We start from the raw sequence: 20,407 nt of genomic DNA, 5'->3' as shown, positions 1-20,407 counted from the left end.
GTCAATCCTACTGCTTAACAGTATAATAATATAATAAATGTCTTGGATCCTTCGTTTTCTTTTTTTAAAATATATTTTATTGATTTTTTTTTTTTTTTTTTTTTTTTTTTTTTTTTTTACAGAGAGGTAGAGAGAGGGATAGAGTGTTAGAAACATTGATGAGAGAGAATTATCAATCAGCTGCCTCTTGCACACCCCCTACTGGGGATGTGCCCGCAGCCAACGTGCATGCCCCTGACCGGAATTGAATGTGGGACCTTTCAGTCCGCAGGCCGAAGCTCTATCCACTGAGCCAAACCGGTTTCGGCTTGGTTCCTTCATTTTCAATAACCCTTCCTAACTCACAAAGTAGTACAAGAGTCTCTAAAAATGGCCAACAGTCAGTAAGGTGGTATTTGGGGGTAGAAACTGCTTTGATCAAAGTAGAAACTGCACACATCAGAATTTTCAAAGAACACCTGCTCTGATTTCAGGAAATTTTATTCAGTAGGTGTTAGGAAGGCATCTCTCTCGCATATGTACTAAATGTTGAGAACCATTGCCTTAAGTTCTCTCTCTGCTAAAGATTAGAATGGAAAAGTTAAGGGAAAGGGAAAACCATGTACGTTGGTGTGGTTATGTATATTGATGTGCATATCATTGGAAAATTATGGAATAAAACTAGAAAGTGAAAAATCTGGGTCCATAAGCCACAGGTCAGTGCATTATTTTATACCCACTTTCTTGCTAGCGACAGTGAGGGTTAGCAGTGTGGCTCTGTCTTCACTCAGAGACCCAATAAATCTTCCCCTCACCTCTTTGATCCTTAGCATGTTTGCAGCAATTATTTTGAGCTGCTCTATATATAAATTTACTAGGTATTTGGGAAATTTACTCAATTTTCTCAATTTTATACCCGGAGAAGACAAGTGGGAGAAATGATGGCAGTAGTAATCACCATTAGCAAAAAAAAAAAAAAAGCCCATGTTAATTATTTTCTAGTCTCAAACCTCAGTTTAAGAAAAGGAAAAAAAAAATTTTTTTTTGACAAGAGAAAAGTTCCCAGGAAGCCAGGAAGGTTTCACGTTTCAATTTCTTGAAAATCAAAAGCACCCAAGATGAAACAGGAAGAGAATCCGAGTTAAGACCACCCCATGGGTTTTTAAAAATATTTCCACGGAGCCACATAACGACTATACCGTAGTAAGCACGCACCCTGGCCTTTCAAGAATTGGATCACAGCCGTCTTGGTGTCACATCAGCAACAGGTTATAGCGCCAGTGCTGCCTGTAAGTGGCTCATAAATCCAACTGCCGGCGAGGGACTCTCTGGAAGACCGTGTGAGAATGGTTATTTTACCTTCCTTGCTGTACTTTGGGAAAGGCCTGCCTGTTAGTGGTGTCACTTATTCTGTAGGAACATTTGTTTCCATCAGGAGATACTTTGGTGTTCATGTTTTCCCTGCTAGTGGTTTGCACTCATTCCTATAACTACCACCCAGACCATTTTGTTTTATGTAGAGATTGTAAGACCTATGTTAACTCTTTGAGGTACAAGATCATAATAATACAGATGTCACTTTAAAGGAGTTTAAATAGGTTTTGTTTGTTTTTTTAATGCATTACAGTTTGGACACATCTTTCAGCATCATTTTCTGGATGGAACTGTTTCTCCAGTTAGAACTTATGAGTTTAGTCTGTGGTCCAGCCGTGCCTCCCAGGGTAGATTCGGCAGGGTTGCTTAGCCATTCTTTTTCAGCCTGTTTGAATGGCTCTACCTGTGCTCCTCAGTTCAAATCCCGTGCTGAAGAACATGTGGCCCGAAGGCAAACTGAGCATCACGGAGGTGACCAAGCGCCCTCTGACCGCCGCCACCTTATTTAAGAATTCTATGATCGCCTTGGTGGATAACCTTGCATCGAAGGTAATTCTTTTCTTTTCCTACTGCCCCTGATATACGTTAGAGAGAATGTGCTTTTTAGGTAACAATAGTAAATCAAATTGAAGGCTAGATATTTAAAACAGATGTTACAATAGAATTTTTATTCCTGGTGTGTGGTTTTAAGGTAATTAAGTTGTTGTTAATTAGAGCTAGGTAAAGTAGTTGTTTGTGTCCCTTGTAAAATTATAGCATAAATTACATGCCCGAACTTCTGCCTTGGGCTGTCACCAAGGGCTAGGTTTGAAAAAAGAATAATCTTGAATTAAATTGTAATACACCATCTGTATATTATATCTGAATTCAAAATGACCAAATAGAGTTTTAAGAGGTTTGGCACTTAAGTATTATCCTCATGTTGTTTTAAATAGTTGAAATAAAAAGATGTGTTATTGACCATTACGTCTGCTTTTTATTACTCCTTTGAGATCTAACCCTGTTTGATAACTTTAGTCTGTTTTTTCGTAAAGAACATATTTTTACTTTCAACTACTGCTGCTGACAGCTTTGATAAATTAGGCAGCATTCTGGGACTCATTATTTTTAATTCCTTCATTTTTATCTTCTGGTGCTTTTCCTGTGTCTTTTCTTCATTATTATCCTTTATTTTTTTATTTTTTTTTAAATCAACTTCCTCTTTAAGAATTTAAATCTATTCCATTTCTGGTCCCTGTGGATGAGTTAGGCAAATGCCACAAAAACATGTCTGATCAGTAGCTTTCTGGTTTTTTGTTTGTTTTTTGTTAATCTGCACCTAAGGATATTTTTTTCATTGATTTTTAGAGACAGTGAAAGGTAGGGGAAGAGAGAAAAACATCGATGTGAGAGAAGCACATTGATTGATTGTCTTCTGCAGCCTGCCCTTGACTGGAATTGTCTTCTGCAGCCTGCCCTTGACCTGGGACCCTTTAGTCCTTGGGCTGACACTCTATCCACTGAGCCAAACCAGCTAGGGTGCTTTCTATTTATTTTCATCAGGATTCTTTGGCCTCAAGTGACAACAAATTTGTTGGTTTATATAATCAAACCTCTAGAGCAGGAGGGGTGGAGAGTAGAATTCATTAGAACTCTTCCTTTTGCCTCTCAGCTTCTCTGCATGTCAGCTTCAACCTGCCTCACCCAGCAAGAAGGAAGGCAAACCTCCCGGGAAAGCATGCAACACAGGAATTAGAGTTGAACAGAATATTTTATAAAATATATTAGCTTTATGTAATTAACTAAAAAAGTATCACTTTTCTAAAATCAGTAGTTAATTATGCTTTTTTTTTAAATATATTTTATTGATTTTTTACAGAGAGGAGGAGAGAGGGATAGAGAGCTAGAAACGCCGATGAGAGAGAAACATTGACCAGCTGCCTCTTGCACACCCCCTACCAGGGATGTGCCCGCAACCAAGGTACATGCCCTTGACCGGAATCGAACCTGGGACCTTTCAGTCCGCAGACCGACGCTCTACCACTGAGCCAAACCAGTTTCAGCTAATTATGCTTTTAAAAAATTAAAATACTAGAACCTATAGTTATAATACTAGAAGTCTATAGCTTTTGTGTCAGGAATTGCAATCAGCTGTTAATAAAAGAGATCCCAGTTCGTAACTTAGCCTTGAGAGAGATTTGTTCTCTCTCCTGTAAATGAAGTACAGAAGACGGTATCACGGGATTACTACGGCAGCTCTATGATCAGAGACCCAGGTTCCTTTGTCTTTCTGCTCCACCATCCTCATGTTTGTCACGTATCCTCTTGGTCCAAGATGGCTGTACCGAGAGCTACCTCTCTTTTAACAAGACTCCTGACATAGCCGGCATGGCTCAGTGGTTGAGCATCAACCTATGAACCAAGAGGTCACAGTTTGATTCCTGGTCAAGGTACAGGCCTGGGTTTCGGGCTTAATCCCCAGTGTGGGACGTGCAGGAGGCAGCTGATCAATGATTCTATCTCATTCTCTCCCTCTCTCTCTCCCTCTCCCTCTCCCTCCTCCTCTCTCTCTCCCTCTCCCTTTCCCTCCCTCTTTGAAATCAATAAAAATAAATTAAAAAATAAAAAGACTTCCCAGAAGTCTCCCACAGCCCTCGGCTACATCTCACTTGCTGTACGTAGTTGACAGGGGAGCTGGGAAGTACATTTGTATTCTAGTCAGCAGTACACCCAGCTAAAAATAACTGCTCTGTTTCAAAGTAGGAGAAAGATACTGGATATGAGATAGGCACCTACCCCCACAGTCTTTGCTATAGCTCCCCAATCTGGGTGTTTACAGACCTGGGGGATGGGAGAGAACATGGATAAGCAAAAGGATATACACAATAGGAGGCAGGAAGACAATAGGGGCAGAAACGGGGACATGTGGATTACATTTAGAAAATACAAAATAGTGTGAGAGAAATAAATTTACATAATTGGTACTCACCATGAATGTAAATAGACTAAACAAACCAGATAAGTGGAAATCATTAACACTATGCATGAATATTATAAACAAAGAGGTAGATTTAAAAAAAAACTGATTAAAAGCAATATTAATGTGAAAGAACATGGAATTTAAGAAAAACAAGTATTAACACAGAAACTGATAAGAATAAAATGAAGCTACGTAAGACAGTAAAGTCATTTTGAACTAGGTACCAAATAACATAGCCATGGTTATGCATGAACTCTATAAAGCAAAGGAACTTGAAAATTTTTAAAGGAAAAATGCATAAGGACACAGTCCTAGCGGGAGATTTCAAGCCAAATCTACCCAAAACTGACAGGCATGGGAGCTGGGACAAAAACCTTAGGAAGAAGGCAGAAGCTTTGTCCTGGCCGGGTAGTTTAGTTGGTTAACGTGTCCCCTGATATTCCAAGGTTGCATCTAGAGTGAACTAGAAACAATCCCCCATTATCTAAAAGGGAAATTGCAGTGAGCCAGGAGGGGGTGGGTGAATATCCCTTGAGAATGTATCCTCATAAGGTAGCTTTTATGAGGTTTGCAGTCCACATTCCCACTACCTGGGTGGCCTGAAAAAGTTCAGGGCAGCAATTTAGTTTAAAGTGGTCAAGGTCTGGTGTTGTCTCCGGGCATCTGACGTATGAAATGAGTACATTAGGGCTTCTACTTCAGTAATCACAGACTAGGTCATTTAAACCCACATCCATGCTGGGGACATCTGGAGCGCGCAGATAAAATATGCAGAACCTCTGCTTAAAGACACTGGAGAGATAACAAGATAGTGGAGAACTACTGGGCTGGAAGCCATGGAGAAGAGCCCAGGTTTGAGACCTCCTTTCTCCAGGAGGGATTTGCCAACTGAGCAAGTGGATGGGATTTGAGTAGTGGTTCTGACAGCCTCATGGGGCTAGTGAGACAAGGGCTGGAAAAGGAGGAGGTCAGGGGTTAGCCCCTCCTACTTTTACCGCTAGCAGTAAAAGTGAATCAGAAGTAGGCAGTCCGTCACAGGAACCGTAGTTCAGCCCTGAATCATTTCACTCTTTAAAATTAGACGAGCTTGTTTGTTAGTGCCATTGGCCTGGGTTTTTCTGAAACTCACCATTTGTGGATTCATTTCTTTAGGAACCTTACTATGTACGTTGCATCAAACCCAATGAGAAGAAATCCCCGCAGATATTTGATGATGAGCGCTGCCGGCATCAGGTTGAGTACCTTGGACTACTGGAAAACGTGAGGGTGCGACGGGCAGGATTTGCCTTCCGCCAGGCGTATGAGAAGTTTCTGCACAGGTGAGAATGGTCTCAACAAAGACATCTGCTAGCACACTGAGAATTATAGAGTCCTAGTCTTCCCCATGTGGGACCGTGTGTGCCTGAGCATCTGAATATCTGGTGAATGAGCAATAGAGTTGAGGAAGCTGCAGGCGGACATCCCCCAAGGATTCCTTAGCACTGTGGCGAGCCCTGTGGGAGCGTGCTGACCACCAGGGGGGCAGCACCTATGTTGAGCATCTGTCCCCTGGTGGTCAGTGCATGTCATAGTAACTGGTTGTTTCACAGTTCTGTTGATTTGCATATTAGCCTTTTATTATATAGGATTCACAAGGTTTCTGATTTTGTTTTTTTTTCCATATGATGTTGTGTAGTGTTACCTCTCTCTTCATAGTCGAACTCTTTCATTGGGCTTCTATTTCTGTCCCTCTCTGGCAAGTGAATAAGCTTCTAGATCACATGTGTCAAACACAAGGCCCGCGGGCCAAATCCTTCCCGCCAGGCCTTGCAATGTGGCCCGCACCGCGCTGTCATCACTGCACTCCGCTGCATTTCCATCACAATGACAGTTTATGACTGTTCAGTAAACCATTCGGCCCGCGATTTAGGCTGGATTTTAGATTTTGGCCCCTTCTCTGATTGAGTTCGACACCCCTATTTTAGATATATTTCCTTCTGGTTTTATTTTGTTTCACTCAACAAATCTATTTCCTCATCGGATGGCAGACAACATGGTATATAGTGGGAAACAAGTCCCTGCCTTCCTGATACCCACAGACTAACGAGAGTGGGCAAAGCCTTTCTCACTGTGACTTAAAATTCGGATACAGAGTATGAACATGGCTAAATTTGACTCTTTATATTGAACAAGTTTGCATCTGGGTTGGGGGAGCCATGGGATAAGCAGCCATCTAAGCTGGTCCCAAGATCCCCACCTCTTGGAATTCACCCTGTCTAGTCCCCTTCCCTCTAGGGTGGCCTGGGCTTGGTGACCTGCTGCTAGCAAAATGGAATGTGGGAAACATGATGGGCTGTCACTTTTGGGATTAGGCTGCAAAGGGCTGTAACTCTGTGACTCCATCTTGCTCACACTCACACCTGTGAAGTTGGTGTGTAGGCAGCTGCCCCGTGAGAGGCCCACGTGACCAAGAAGTGTTGGCTGCTTGCACATAGGAGCACAGCTGATTTTTATGTGTTTGTCTTATATGCAGAATGCTGCTTAGTTTTCTTTAAGTGATAAGTTTTATCTGCTTGATTTCCTCTGAAGCAAGTATATTGTGCATAAATAATGATAGTTTTGCACTTTTCCCAATCACTTACCTGTTCGTTTATTAGTCTCCCTGTGCTAGTTAGAAAACCTGTGATAACGGCAACCCTGTCTTGTTTCTATCTGTGAAGAGAATGCTTCCAACATTGCCTCTTTACAAATGATATTGGCTGTGAAGAGCCTTTATTATTTTCGGGAAGTGCCCTTCTATCCCTGCGTTAGGAAGGGGTGTTATCATGAAGGATGTTGGATCTTAGTGAAGGTTTTTTTCCCCACATCTCTTATCAGGCTATGACATTTATTTCATTCCTAATTTCCAGAGAAGGTGTTTTTTTCTCTCTCTCTGTGAAGCATCTTGAATTTTACAAAATGGTTTTTCTGCAACTATTGAGACCACTTGGTTTTCCTTCCTTCACCTGTGCCCTGTTCTTGGTTCATCAGGTACAAGATGATCTCGGAATTCACCTGGCCCAACCACGACCTCCCTTCAGACAAAGAAGCTGTGAAGAAACTGATCGAGCAGTGCGGCTTCCAGGAGGACGTGGCTTACGGGAAGACCAAGATTTTCATCCGCACACCCCGCACCTTGTTCACCTTGGAGGAGCTCCGCGCCAAGATGCTTGTGAGGATCGTCCTCTTCCTCCAAAAGGTAATTGTTCGTTTTGCAGACAGGGAGGAGGCCTTGCCGTGATGTTCTTAAAAATCTGTTGAACCTTTTCTTTGATTCAAGAAATGTTCCTGATGGTATATTTTTTTTTTTTATATCAACACATACCTTAGAGTGTTTTCTGTTACCTTCCCACGTGGAAAACTTATTTGGCTGTCTTAGCTCCAAATTATTTTATCCTCACAATGCTGGAAGCATTTTGTCGTCTGTATTTAACGTTGGAGAGATGTCTGAAACATCCTGTTTTTGTCTCTTCTGTTAACTGAGCTGTTTCCCTCAGCTAAGCTGCATAAGGAACTTCCTTTAATTTTATTTTGTCATTCAAACGTTTTGCCCAGATGTTTGAAACAGCCTCCTTCACCCTGCATTATCCACCACCTGCACTGACTGAGGTGTGCATGTGGGAGTCAGGATGCTCATTAGATCCTGGTACCCATCCCCATTGATCTGCCCAGAGCCCCCTTCTTGTTTTCATTCACTCACTCATGTGTTTCTTTTCATTCTCTTACACCTATTTCAGACCTTCCATAGGAACCCTTTTAGTGTAAAATATTATATGTGTACATAAAAAGGAATCCTGTGTCTCTGGGAGAATGTCCCTGGCATATATACGGTATCTGGAGAAAGGGGCCTAGGTCATTGGGTAGGTGCAGACCTAATTGGTATAAGGTGTGCCACGTTCCTCTCCAAAATGCCTCTGTCAGTCTGCGCCACCACCAGCTGTATATGGGGGTCACTGTGTACCCACATCCTTACAGTATCTTCAGCTGCCTATACATTTTGCCAGACTGGTAAATATCATGATATCTTGCCATTGCACTTTTCATTTCTCCATTTGCCATGGCATTTGAGCATCTCATTGAATACTCGTTTGCTTTTTGGTTTTTCCTGTAAACTGCTTGTTCATATCCTTTGTCCATTTGCCTACTGGAGTTGGTATCATTTTCTTGTTGATTATCAGGAATTTTATGAATATTTTATACATAAATCTTATATTCACTTTAGACATAAATATATTCTCTTATTCTGTATCCATTCTTATGCTTTTATAATGTGCTTTGTGGAAGATGATTCTTAATTTTGACATAATCAAATTCTTCAGGATTTCATCTTATATTTTGTGCTTTGGAATTTTGTTTAAGAGGGCTTTCCTTAGACCTAGCCTGTTTGGCTCAGTGGATAGAGCATCGGCCTGCGGACCATAGGGTCCCAAGTTCAATTCTGGTCCAGGGCACATGCTTGGATTGCGGGCTCGATCCCCTGTAAGGGGGCATGGGGAAGCGGCCAATCCATCAATGATGTTTCTATCTCTCTCTCCCTCTCCCTTCCTCTCTGAAATCAATAGGAATATTTGTGTGTGTTTTTTAAAGAGAGAGGGCTTTTCCTCTTTCCAGGTCACAAAGATACTGTCCTATATTTTCTTCTATGAACTGTGTATGTTTTACCCTTCACGTGTAGGTCTTTAATCCATTTATAATCCAGCTGTGTACGTGGTTTTAGATAGAAACCCAGTTTCGTTTTCTTCTGTATGGTGAGCAGGTTTTCTCAACACCATCTACTAAACAACCTGTCTTTTACCCACTGATTTTATTATACGATAAAAATGTATATTCTCTTTTTGAGTGCTCGGTTCTGTTTTTATTATCTGCCTGTTTTTGCATTAATGCTATTTAGTTTTTATTATAGCATGTCTTAGTGTATGGTAGGATAAGTCCATCTTCTCTACTCTTCTTTATTAAAGTCAATTAACCTGTATATAGACTTTCATTCTGCAGTATACATTTTAATGTGTGTTTATTGTGTTCATTTACTTCAACAATACTTTTTCCTAGGATGGAATTGAAATTGGAAATGATTAACTTTTTTACAATAATAAATCATTTTAAGGGTATAGACCTGGCTTTCACCTTTGACTTAAGAGATTCCTTATGAATTCCTGGTTCATCCTAGGTATTTTATTGTTTTTGTTACTGCGGTGGGTGAATTTTTTATTATATTTTCTACATGGCAAAGTTGACACAGAGAAATAATATTGGCTTTTATTGATGGACCTGTATCCTGATGAAACCTTTCTTGACTTATATTTGCTGATTCTAATAGTTTTCATGAGCAAATGATTCTATCGTGTGCAAATAATGGACATTTTCTCTTCCCAGTTGCCAACATGTTCTTAAGTGTTGGTCTCTTTCGTTTATTTTGCCTAGAATTTGGAGGAACTCGGGGTGAAATACTAAATTCTGTTGTATCCTGAAATAGTTTCCTTCTGTTAATTGGCGTGTGTTTTTATATTGCTTTTTCTCAGTTCTGTTTTCTTTCCCAGTTTACTGCTAGTAAATGGACAGGTTTGGGTCTCTGTTTTCTGTCTGCCATGGTACATTATTTCTATATACATATTCTATGTACCAATTCTTCAGTATTTTCCAGTGATGCTTTAGTTGTTGTTTTGCAGATCTGATACTTCTTGTTCTTTATACTTATCCAAGAGGTTGACTCAGCTTAGGGTGCACCTGAACCAGCATAACCATACCTCTCAGTTTGCTTGGGACAGTCCTGGTTTATGACTGTTGTCTGTTGTAACTCTTAGCAGTACCCCTTTACTCTCAAAACTGTCCCAGTATGGATAATACACTGAAGAGTCACCATCCCCTGAACTCCTTTCTGTCGTGTGGTGGCTGGTAGAATCCTCTTCTTAAACCAGTAGTCAGCATCCCACAGACTTTAGCCTATTACAGCTCTGCTAGCCATAAGTAGGACTCATCCTCTCCCTCCCACCCCGCAGCCAAGCCTTACATAAATATTGTCATTCCAGCCCTGGCTGGGTTGCTCAGTTGGTTAGAACATCATCCCATACACCAAAAAGATCTGGGTTGGATTCCCAGGCAGGGCACATACCGGGTTATAGGTTCGATTCCTCATCAGGATGCATGGGGAAGGCAACTGGTCAATGTTTTCCTCTCACATTAATGCTTTTCTCTCTCTTCCTCTTTCTAAAACCAATTAAAAGAACCCTGAAAAAAGTTATAATTCAGCTATACACACCTACAAGGGTCCTTCCTTTGTAAGTCCTCCCTACAATACCTCTGCTTCCTTTCTGATGAGAAATGAGAATTTCTACCCAGAAAAGAGATTCTAAAAGAAAAGGGACAACTGTCCCAGAAACCACCACCGATGCCTGGAGAGCAAGCTTCTCCAGTCCTCTTGGGATGCAGATCTGGCGATTCCTAACCAGGAGGCAGTACAGGCAGGACCACTCTGGGACTTGACTTCTACAATCTACCGATTGTGTTCTTTAAACGACTCCTCAAGCCGTGAAATTAGTGGAAACTTCTGTCAGCTTCTGCGAATAGGCTGTCAGTCACCTAACTTTCCACGGGATGTTTTCACTTTCTCTATTTTTGTGAGAATTTAATGGAAAGTTATGAGAGACAGCATCAAAGATGCTATTTTTAAACAAGAATCTCCAGCCATCGGTTTTTATTTCTTTTTTCAAGAAAAAAAAAATAGCTTTATCTTTTTCCCCCCTGATTATCTCATTCAAGTACCCTCACTGTAAAAACAAGTTCAGACCACACAGGAAAGTATCAGGGAACTGTGGGAAATCTCCTAAAATCCCACCGTCCCGAGGTAACGCCATGAACATTGAGGTCACTATCCTTTGCCATGTCTTTCTGTGCGCGTATCCAAGCAGAGAAGCTGGAATAGAAATGAGATCATAGTTCATTTCTGTGGTGATTTTTATCGACGCACCTTCCTCTTTTTCTACAATATTTAATACCTTCTCCGTCCACAACTTCGCCTACCTCTGTGTCTGGTACCCCAACACCATGCCCCATCTCAGTGATTCACTGAAAGGACCCCCAGGACTCAGTATTTACTGAGAATAAAACAGCATTGCTCTCCTATCTTATACCTTGGGAGATGGGGCAGAATAAATCCCAGACCTATACATTTTTTGGAGAAACCCAAAAGCTATAAAGGAAAAAAGAAGACACGTTTTATTATATTACATATTATATTCAGGTAGCTCCTACATATTCATAATAAAAGACAAACAACCCAGTTGAAAAAAATGGACCAAGGATTTGAAAAACAAGTACCAGAAGAGGCAATCCAAAAGACCCATGCCTTGGCAGGTTTGGCTCAGTGGATAGAGCAGCAGCCTATGGACTGAAGGGTCAAGGGCACATGCCCAGGTTGCAGGCTCGATCCCCAGTGTGGGACATACAGGAGGCAGCTGATCAATAATTCTCTCTTATCATTGATGTTTCTATCTCTCTTTCCCTCTCCCTTCCTTTCTGAAATGAATATAAATATATATATATTTATAAATGTATATATATTTTTTAAAAAATTATATATATATATATATATATATATATATATATATATATATAATTTTTTTTTTAAAGAACCCATAAACATATCCCTCACTAAAGTCAGAGGCACAAAAATGTGGACCTAAAAGGTAGGCACTTTTAAGATCTTCTGTACTTATTCTCCAATGCCTTCCAGAAAGGTGCTCCCACTAACTGCTGCACGAAAGATCTTGTCTCGGTGAAGTGCTGGATATTTTCATTCTTAAAAACACCTTTTACAAATGACCTAAAGCCTGAATGTTTTGCCCGAACATTGAAAAAAGCCTAATTGTCACCTACAAATCTTTGCGTCATTAAGAGAAATGAGTAGTATGTGTAACCTAGGTCACTTGTCTCTTCCTCCCACAACACATAATTGCTTCGCTCACCCACTCACTCTCTACCTCAGAGTTTGTGTGTGTTTGTTCTTTACATCTCACTTGAATGAGAAATCAAATGAGATGGTATTTCTAGGTGGCAGTGAAGGAACTGTTTAACATTTTAGAATTACAGCTGTAAGCAAGGAGGTGTTTGAAAGACGGGTTGAATTAAGTTCTGGCAGCTAATACTCGGGGCTGAGTTGAAGTGTATAATGATCGCTAAGTATGTTGTAAGGCACATCTGTCCTGGGTAATTTTGTTGCTTTGGCTTTCTTTTTTCTTCGTCAACCTGGAGCTTTCTGGTTTTGATCTATCATTCCTCTTCAGTGTGTCATATTCATTAATTCCCAGGAAATAGGATACTTGTTTTGTTTGTGGTTGGGGGAATCCTCAAAGAAGTCCAGAGTTCTAACTCCGAGGGAAAATGCTGCACCTCATGCATTTGAAAGAGTGGTGACTCTCTCACACTCTGTACCCATTTAAAGTATTTTTGTTGTCTTGGAAGAGGAATGGGGTATGGAACCACTCAAAAAACTCGCTTATTTTTTTGATGCATGTATAGTTCTAAATGTACGTTCTTATTCTAGGCAATCTGTTGGTCAAAATTGTCATTGAATTGAAAATGGATTCTCAAATGGAGATGGAAAAGTGTTGGGAAGTTTACCTTTTTTGCTGCTCTTCGCAACAACTTTGAAATAGGTGGATTTGAAGAGTGGCTTTCTTGGCCCACCTGTCTTTATTTGGGAAGAATTAGTTCTTTCTGAAAGAGCATCGTAATTGATTATTGATAGAAGTCATTCATTGGTCACCGTGCCATATACTTGGATCATTTCCGGTTGTACAGTTTTTGTCCCAGCTTCAGGGGTGGAATTTCCTTTACAGTGACCACAGTGGGGTTGGGAGGACACGGCCCTTTCTATTCACATCCCGGAGACTACTAAGTACAAGACATTCTTTCCCCAAACATCTGTAAGACTAATCATCTTCTTCCAAGCAATTGTGGATACTCTGAGATCACAGTTGCAGCTCACAAATTCTACAGCAGCAAGGGCTGCCAGCCCTTTGGAAATATAAATTGTTTCCAGGTGATCCATGTTTTTGTGTGTATGTTTGGTTTCATATTCCACTTTTGTTATCAATTCTTACTTTTATTGCATTGCAATCATAGACTGTTAAGTGTACTACTTCTAGTTTCTGGAATTGATTGCATTTTGAGGACCTGGTATAAGTTATTTTTTTACATAGATCTTGGGGTGGAAATGGGGTATTTTTTCTTTCTCTTGGCATTTTTTATTACAAAACGTCGTGAATATTTACAAAAGTAGCAAGAATAGAATGAGTCCCCACATTCCAATCTCCTGGCTTCAACAATTATCAACATTTTTCCTTTCCTACTTTATCTAGTTCTCACCTCATGTTTGTTCTGTGCAGGGTTTTAAAAAGGAAATCCCAGATGTATTATCACTTCACCCTTACATACCCGTATAATCACCACAGATAAGGGCTTTGATGTTTCATTTTCAGACCAGGTGGAAAATTAATAATGCCTCACCATTATTAATTACCTTATATGTGGTTTCTGTTCGGTATTCCCTGTTGACTTAGAAACATCATCCCACAGATGGTTAGGGGTGGAGCTCCTATCACCTATTGGGCTGTGGCACCTTTGAGAGTGGAACACATTGGTCTTTCTTTTATTAACTTTGATTTTCAATGACATATCATTTTATCCTTAAAAATTGTATGTTACAGCCCTAGCCAGTTTGACTCAGTGAATTGAACGTCTGCCTGCAGACTAAAGGATCCGGGGTTCAATTCTGATCAAGGGCACATGCCCAGGTTGTGGGCTCAGTCCCCAGTGAGGGGTGTGCAGGAGGCAGCCGATCCTCCCTTCCACTCTCTCTAAAGTAAAGATTCCCTCTCATTGATGTTTTTATCTCTCTCTTCCTCTCTGAAATTAATGAAAATAGGGGGGTTTTTTAAGTACATATTAGATAACATCAGAAAAAATATATTTTTTAAGAAATTGTATGTTACAAAGCTATCACCCAAAGGTCTGCCCTGGTTGCTTTGTCCTAATTAATAAGTGAATATTATTAGTATGTTCTCGTATGAATTTGTTAAATTTGTACTTGATGTTGTTGGATTATATTATAATCCTAATCAAATGAAGGATTACAAGTGACTCCTTAAGCATAAACATACTGTATGGTGAAGTAGTAAGATCTAAAACTGAGAATGATATCACTATTAATTATAGGAAGTCTCCAAGGTTAATATAGATCTCAGTATACTAATTTTGTAATAAACCAGGCAGAGAAAAAGTGTGAATAGAGTCATTATCTGAAAATTGGATTTTATTGGCTTCTTCTATTCACTGATGTATCGTTGACTGCAAAACTTCGTCAAGCAGTGGCATGAAACCAGGGGGGCTTTCACATAATGTTCAAACAACATTCCCTGGCTTCTTTGTGAAACCAATTAAGTATTATATCTCTCGGACTAAAAGCAAAATAATTATCTTTCATATAAATCAATTACTTTTGCCCTTCAAGTTAAGTAAAAAAAAAAATCTAATTTTTACTGAGTGACAGGCACCATTCTGGGCACTTTACACATATTAACTAAATCTTTGCAAGAACCTAGAGAATAAGTGTCTGTTACTATTTTCATTTATTGAGAAAGAGAACTATAGCCACAGATGATTGAGTCATTTGCTTGAGGTCACACAGGTATCCGAAGTGGGATTTTCACCCAGTAGTCCAGCCTTCTGCACACACTCTTTTAACTCCTGCTCATTTATACCTCAGAAGCATCCTTCAAAGTGCACTCCTTAGAGGGAAACAGTTATGACTCCCACTATTGAAGAAAAGGTTATAAAACTGACTGTCACGGTAATGATGGCCTCATGCTCAGAGAGAGAAAAAAGAATGAGATATGGCAAAATTCCTTTATTTAATGACCTTGGTAGACATCTAATGACAAATACATGGAACAAAGTTTTTTACAAAAATATTCAAACAAGTGTCATTGTCCATAATAAACACAGACTCATCCTAGTCCTTGACATCACAAAAACAGCTCTTTCAATGTTACTGAAAGTTCTTTCCCCTTCTTAGAAAACAGCCACATGGCCCTTGTAGTTGGAGCAGCATTCAGTACACTGAAAGGTCACAGGTTCGATTCCTGGTCAGGACACATACCTGGGTTGTAGGCTTGATCCCTGGCAAGGCATGTGCAAGAGCCAACTGATAAATGTTTTTCTCACTCTCTCACTCTCCCTTCCACTCCAAAATCAATGAACGTATCCTTAGGTAAGGAATAGACAAATAAACAAAAAGCATGCTTATAGATAACTAGAGGTCTGGTGCATGACATTCATGAACTGGGGGGACTCCCTCATCCCAGCCTGTGCCCTCCCACAGTCAGGGACCCCTCAGGGGATGTCCACCTTCTGGCTTAGGCCCAGGGGTGTGGGCTTAGCTGGCAGGTAGACATTCCCAGGGGGGTCCTTAGCACTGGCACCACTATGGCTGCGCTTGCCAGCCGTGAGCCTAGCTTCTGGCTGAGTGGTAAAGCATTGAGCATCTGCCCCCTGATGGTCAGTGGACATCATAGTGACCACTCATTCCGCCGTTCAGTCGATTCGCATTTTAGCTTTTTATTATATAGGATTAGGAGGCAAACATATATGGTAGCAGTATAACGATGTCAGAATTTCATTTAGGTTTAACTTCAATTTCATAGCAAATATATGAAGACATGCTGACCTTTCCATTACTTACCTACCAATATGTAAAGAGCTAGCTCTTCTTAGAGCACCCAGTCAGCACGCTCCCTTTCTATCTAGGTTTCTCAGTAGCCGCTGCCGAGAGCCGGCGGCCTCTGGTCTGAGGTTAGCCCTCTCATGACTCAGTGCTCCGTTCCCACGCTGGCCTGCACAGTCTTCTGCTGCTTGGTTTTCTCACTCAACGTGCTTGTCACACAGTATGTTTTGTTTTGTTTTGTTTTTAATATATTTTATTGATTTTTAACAGAGAGGAAGGGAGAGAGAGAGATAGAAACGTCGATGAGAGAGAAACATCGGCCAGCTGCCTCTTGCGTGTGCCCGCAACCAATGTACATGCCCTTGACCGGAATCGAACCTGGGACCTTTCAGTCCGCAGACCGACGCTCTACCACTGAGCCAAACGGGCTTCGGCACACAGTATGTTTTTAAGTGCCCCTAAGTGTAGCGCTAGTTGATTGACCTTTACTTCTTTTTGCTCTTTTATTGTTTAAAAACGATTACTTATTTTCCTGATGACAGTTAATCTTTCCATTTTTTTGGTCATTCTTTATAATGCTACGATGAACATATTCATATGTTTCCTTGTCTGTAAGTGAGTCAGTGTCTATGGGGCGGCTGTTCTCAAGTTTTGAAGACACCTCCCCACCTCCAGGCCCTAAAGAGCTCATCTTTGAAAATTATACAAAGTTCAAGAATATAAAAAATGTGTGTGTGTCTGCATGTGCGTGTGTGTGTGTGTGTGTGTATGTGTGTGTACATTCCATTAGCTGTCACGGTATGTCATCACGGGTGATGTAGCCTGTGGAAAACTCCACTGAAGACTCGTGATAGGAGGAGAGTTACAAAGGCAAGAATCCTGCTCGTGTTACTGTGAAATGAGTTTTTATCTCGAGGGTCCGTGGAAAGGGTCTCAGCAAAGCTCAGGGCTCCCAGGCCACACCTGGAGAACGGCTGCCCTGGGGCACGTTCCGCAGATTGCAAATGCACGGTTTTATAGAGTCTGCCCATTTTTAAGTTGACTGGGATTGCCCAGTTGCTTTCCAAAGTAGTATTACCCACTTACTCTTATACTGAAATGAGAGCTTTTATTATTTCACATCCTTGTCAACAACCTGAATTGTCAGACTTGTACGTGGTGACCAAGTAAGTCCTTTACTTCCTTAGCATTCAGCTATGTGACAGGACGTTGGTTACATTTCTCTCGCAGCAGGAATGTCAACTTACCTATTCCGCCACATGCCTACCAGATCCAGTAGAAGTCCCTTCGAAAGATTTAAGAGAGAGAAGTGATGTGGTCAGTTTTCACTTTTTAAATAGATCTGTGTCACCCTGCCTACATTGCTCAGTGGTTAAAGCGTTAGGCAAGTGCACCAAAGGGTCTCAGGTTCAATTCCCATTCAAGGGCATGTATTATACCTGGGTTGCAGTTCAATCCCCAGCCCTGGTCAGGGTGCATATGGGAGGCAACCAATTGATGTGTCTCTCTCACATTGATGTTTCTCCCTTTTTCTCTCCCTCACACTCTCTCCCCTCCTCCCTTCCACTCTCTCTAAAGTAAAATTAATGGAAAAAATAACCGTTAGTGAGAATCAACAACAACGAAAAATAGATCTGTGTCAAGGGAAGATTGGAAGTCGGCAAGACTGGAAGCAAGATGGCTGGTTTGGAGGAAATTAATAGTTTGGGACATAATGTCTTCAGTTGTTCTGAGACATGGGAGTCAAGGTGACCGGCAAGTAGTTGGATGTATGAGTCAGGGAAGCAAAGTAGCAGATTTCAAATCAGAAGGAATAGCCAGTATTATGAAGTATAGAGATGCACAACCAAATACGGGCTGGAAAGCGCCCACTTCCTCTGGCAGTTAGCGCTTTAGCCGTTTATTAATAACCAGCAGGCTAAAGCTGACAGGGAAGAAAGCGGGGTGAAGGAGGGGGACGAAAACAAACCCGGTACCAGAATCCCCCAGCGAGAAAGTTACTGTTTGCTTGTGAATCATGGTCCTGAGAATAGCTATAGGACGTGTGTTCTTAACGAGGAAACCGAGGTCAATGGCTACTGAACGTTGAAGCCCCCTCACACCCCTGCATGGTACTCAGCAGTGCTGTCACAGGAGCATGAATAGCAATCACTGTGCACAAATCACTGGTTTTACTCCTGTGAACTTTTTCCGTTGATTTACAATATAACCTAACAGGTTTCGTTTAGATTCACATATTGGCAAATAAATGTACAGCCCTTTAAGAACAAACAAAAAATTCCTCAGCAAAAAATTAACATTGGAATAACAGAGCATCTTTCTCTCTCTCTCTCTCTCTCTCTCTCTCTCTCTCTCTCTCTCTCTCTCTCTCTCTCTCTCTCTCTCTCTCTACCTTCCTTTTCCTTTCTCCCACCCACTGATGAATAAAAAAGATAAAAGCATATTTGGAAAATAATGGCAACATGTCACAAATAATTTGTTTCCTATTTATCTCCTCTCGGATACCGCTAATAAAAAACTGCCACCCCTTCCCCAGCCCACTTCCCCGTAAGTTGGAAACAGACGATCTGTTGCCTGGGTGATATCTCATTACTAAGGCAACCAATTTGGTGCATCAGTGTGAATCCCAGTTTCAAAATATAATTATGCCAAGATGTGTACATATGCTTGCAGTGTGCTAAAAAGAAATCTGTTCCCCTTTGGAAGGAAAACATTTCCCATGTTAGATGAGAGAAAGAGGGAAAACAGTGCCTTCACTCTTCGCTAGCTAAAATACACCTTTTACCCGAGCTCCCCTGTGGTGCTTGGTAACGGCAGCCTGCATTGGTTTCTCCCTCGCCACTTCTTTTTTTTTTTTTTTCCTTAACTTGAGATGTTCCCATTCCAAGACACTTCTCTCTTGAGACCTGTCACTCATATCCCAGCAGCTGTTGTCTCCATGACAACACTTTCTGGCCCCTATAAGTAGTGATGGGGGTGGGGGAGGGGAATGGAAAGAAAGAAACCCGTGGCTACATTTTCATTGCAGTTCTCTTTTTTAATTATTGGAAGCTCAAGAGATTACCCCTTTATAAGGAATTAATTAGTGAAGGAGAAGTGATTCCAGAAAGATATGTGCATTAAATTAGAAACTTCTGAACAGTGAGGGCTGCTATCCTAGACTCAAGTCAAAGATCTTGCAGGTAGGTGCCCGAGCAAAAGCTGCAGAGCAATAAATCTGTCTTCCTCAACAAAATAACATTGTCTTCCTCAACAAAAACGACTGTTTAAAAATAAAAAGGAGCATCTTAGGTGTGGGGAGTATTTAATTACCAACCTTATTAAATAATTAGACCCATGTAATTTATTAGGTTTCCTGTTTTCTGTAGCTGTCAGGTAGCTCAGGACCCAGGTCTATGCTCAAACACAGGAAGCACTCTTGTCTGGGATTTTGAGTGGGACTGCCTCCTTCCCACCACCAGCCTTGCTCCCACAGCCTCGCTGTCCTACTGTTATCCCACGTGGAGGACTGCTTTGTCCATGTCCCTTCCACGTAAATTCCCTCTGATTTCTTCAGAAATCAACTATATATAAAAGCCTAAGTGGCCTCTATGACCGGACAACTACGTGACCAGCCAGTAGCTATGACATGCACTGACCACCAGGGAGAACGCACTTAACGCAGGAGCGACCCCCTGGTGGTTAGCACACCCCACAGCCAACCTCCGGACGCCAGCCAACCTCCTGTGGTCCCTCTCCCCAGCCAACAAACCCCGATCGCCCCAGTAGCTGGCCAGGCCAAGGGATCCCATCTGTGTACAAATTCATGCACTAGGCCTCTAGTTGGGTAATAAATATTAAAGGCAGTGACGGGAATATTTTATTGTAATGTCCATTCACTACAGTGGCAACACTGACATATCATGTAAAATATCACCCCGAAATGGATCATTTTTATAACTGACTTTGTAAAAGGGCTTTTCTCAAGTACCACATATTTCATTAAGCTAAAACCCTTTCTGGATGGCAGAATATGTCGTGTTTACCAAATGAGGTCTATAACAGACTCTACGTGGTTTACGTGTCAGGGCTACTATGTTGGGGTTTATTATGTTTTTCTCTGACAATACCAAATGTATATAACTATTACCAAGAAATCTAAGTATAACAGAAAATTGCTCATATTGTTTGCCATGGCAAATTGAAACATTCCACTTGGACTATCAAGTTTTACTAGTGGGGAAAAAATGTTTACCAGCCATGGCCAGTGTGCCTAAGTGGTTAGAGTGTCAGCCCACACACCTTATAGTATAATTGTGTTAAAGGAGTTCATGGTAAGCGCATGGTAAGTCCCATGTGTTTGCTATTATTATTAACAT

The 20,407-nt window shown here is 41.1% G+C and overlaps 1 protein-coding gene across 2 annotated transcripts in view; it reads left to right on the top strand.

The window, feature by feature from the left end:
* MYO1D (myosin ID) overlaps positions 1 to 20,407 on the top strand; it is a 255,527-nt gene that overhangs the window by 120,170 nt on the left and 114,950 nt on the right. The window contains exons 14-16 of one of the 2 annotated variants that reach the window (XM_036454229.2): positions 1,770 to 1,902; positions 5,465 to 5,631; positions 7,322 to 7,529. In XM_036454229.2, coding sequence (XP_036310122.1) covers positions 1,770 to 1,902; positions 5,465 to 5,631; positions 7,322 to 7,529 — 508 coding nt within the window. Of the gene's footprint in view, positions 1 to 1,769; positions 1,903 to 5,464; positions 5,632 to 7,321; positions 7,530 to 20,407 lie in introns of those variants that run through there. The other variant, XR_004990770.2, reaches the window with a different exon arrangement.

This window comes from Pipistrellus kuhlii, unplaced genomic scaffold (genome assembly GCF_014108245.1).
Source record: "Pipistrellus kuhlii isolate mPipKuh1 unplaced genomic scaffold, mPipKuh1.p scaffold_m20_p_28, whole genome shotgun sequence".
Taxonomy (NCBI): Eukaryota; Metazoa; Chordata; class Mammalia; order Chiroptera; family Vespertilionidae; genus Pipistrellus; species Pipistrellus kuhlii.
The sequence above is the reverse complement of the archived record's forward strand: the minus strand, read 5'-3'. Positions and strand labels throughout refer to the sequence as shown.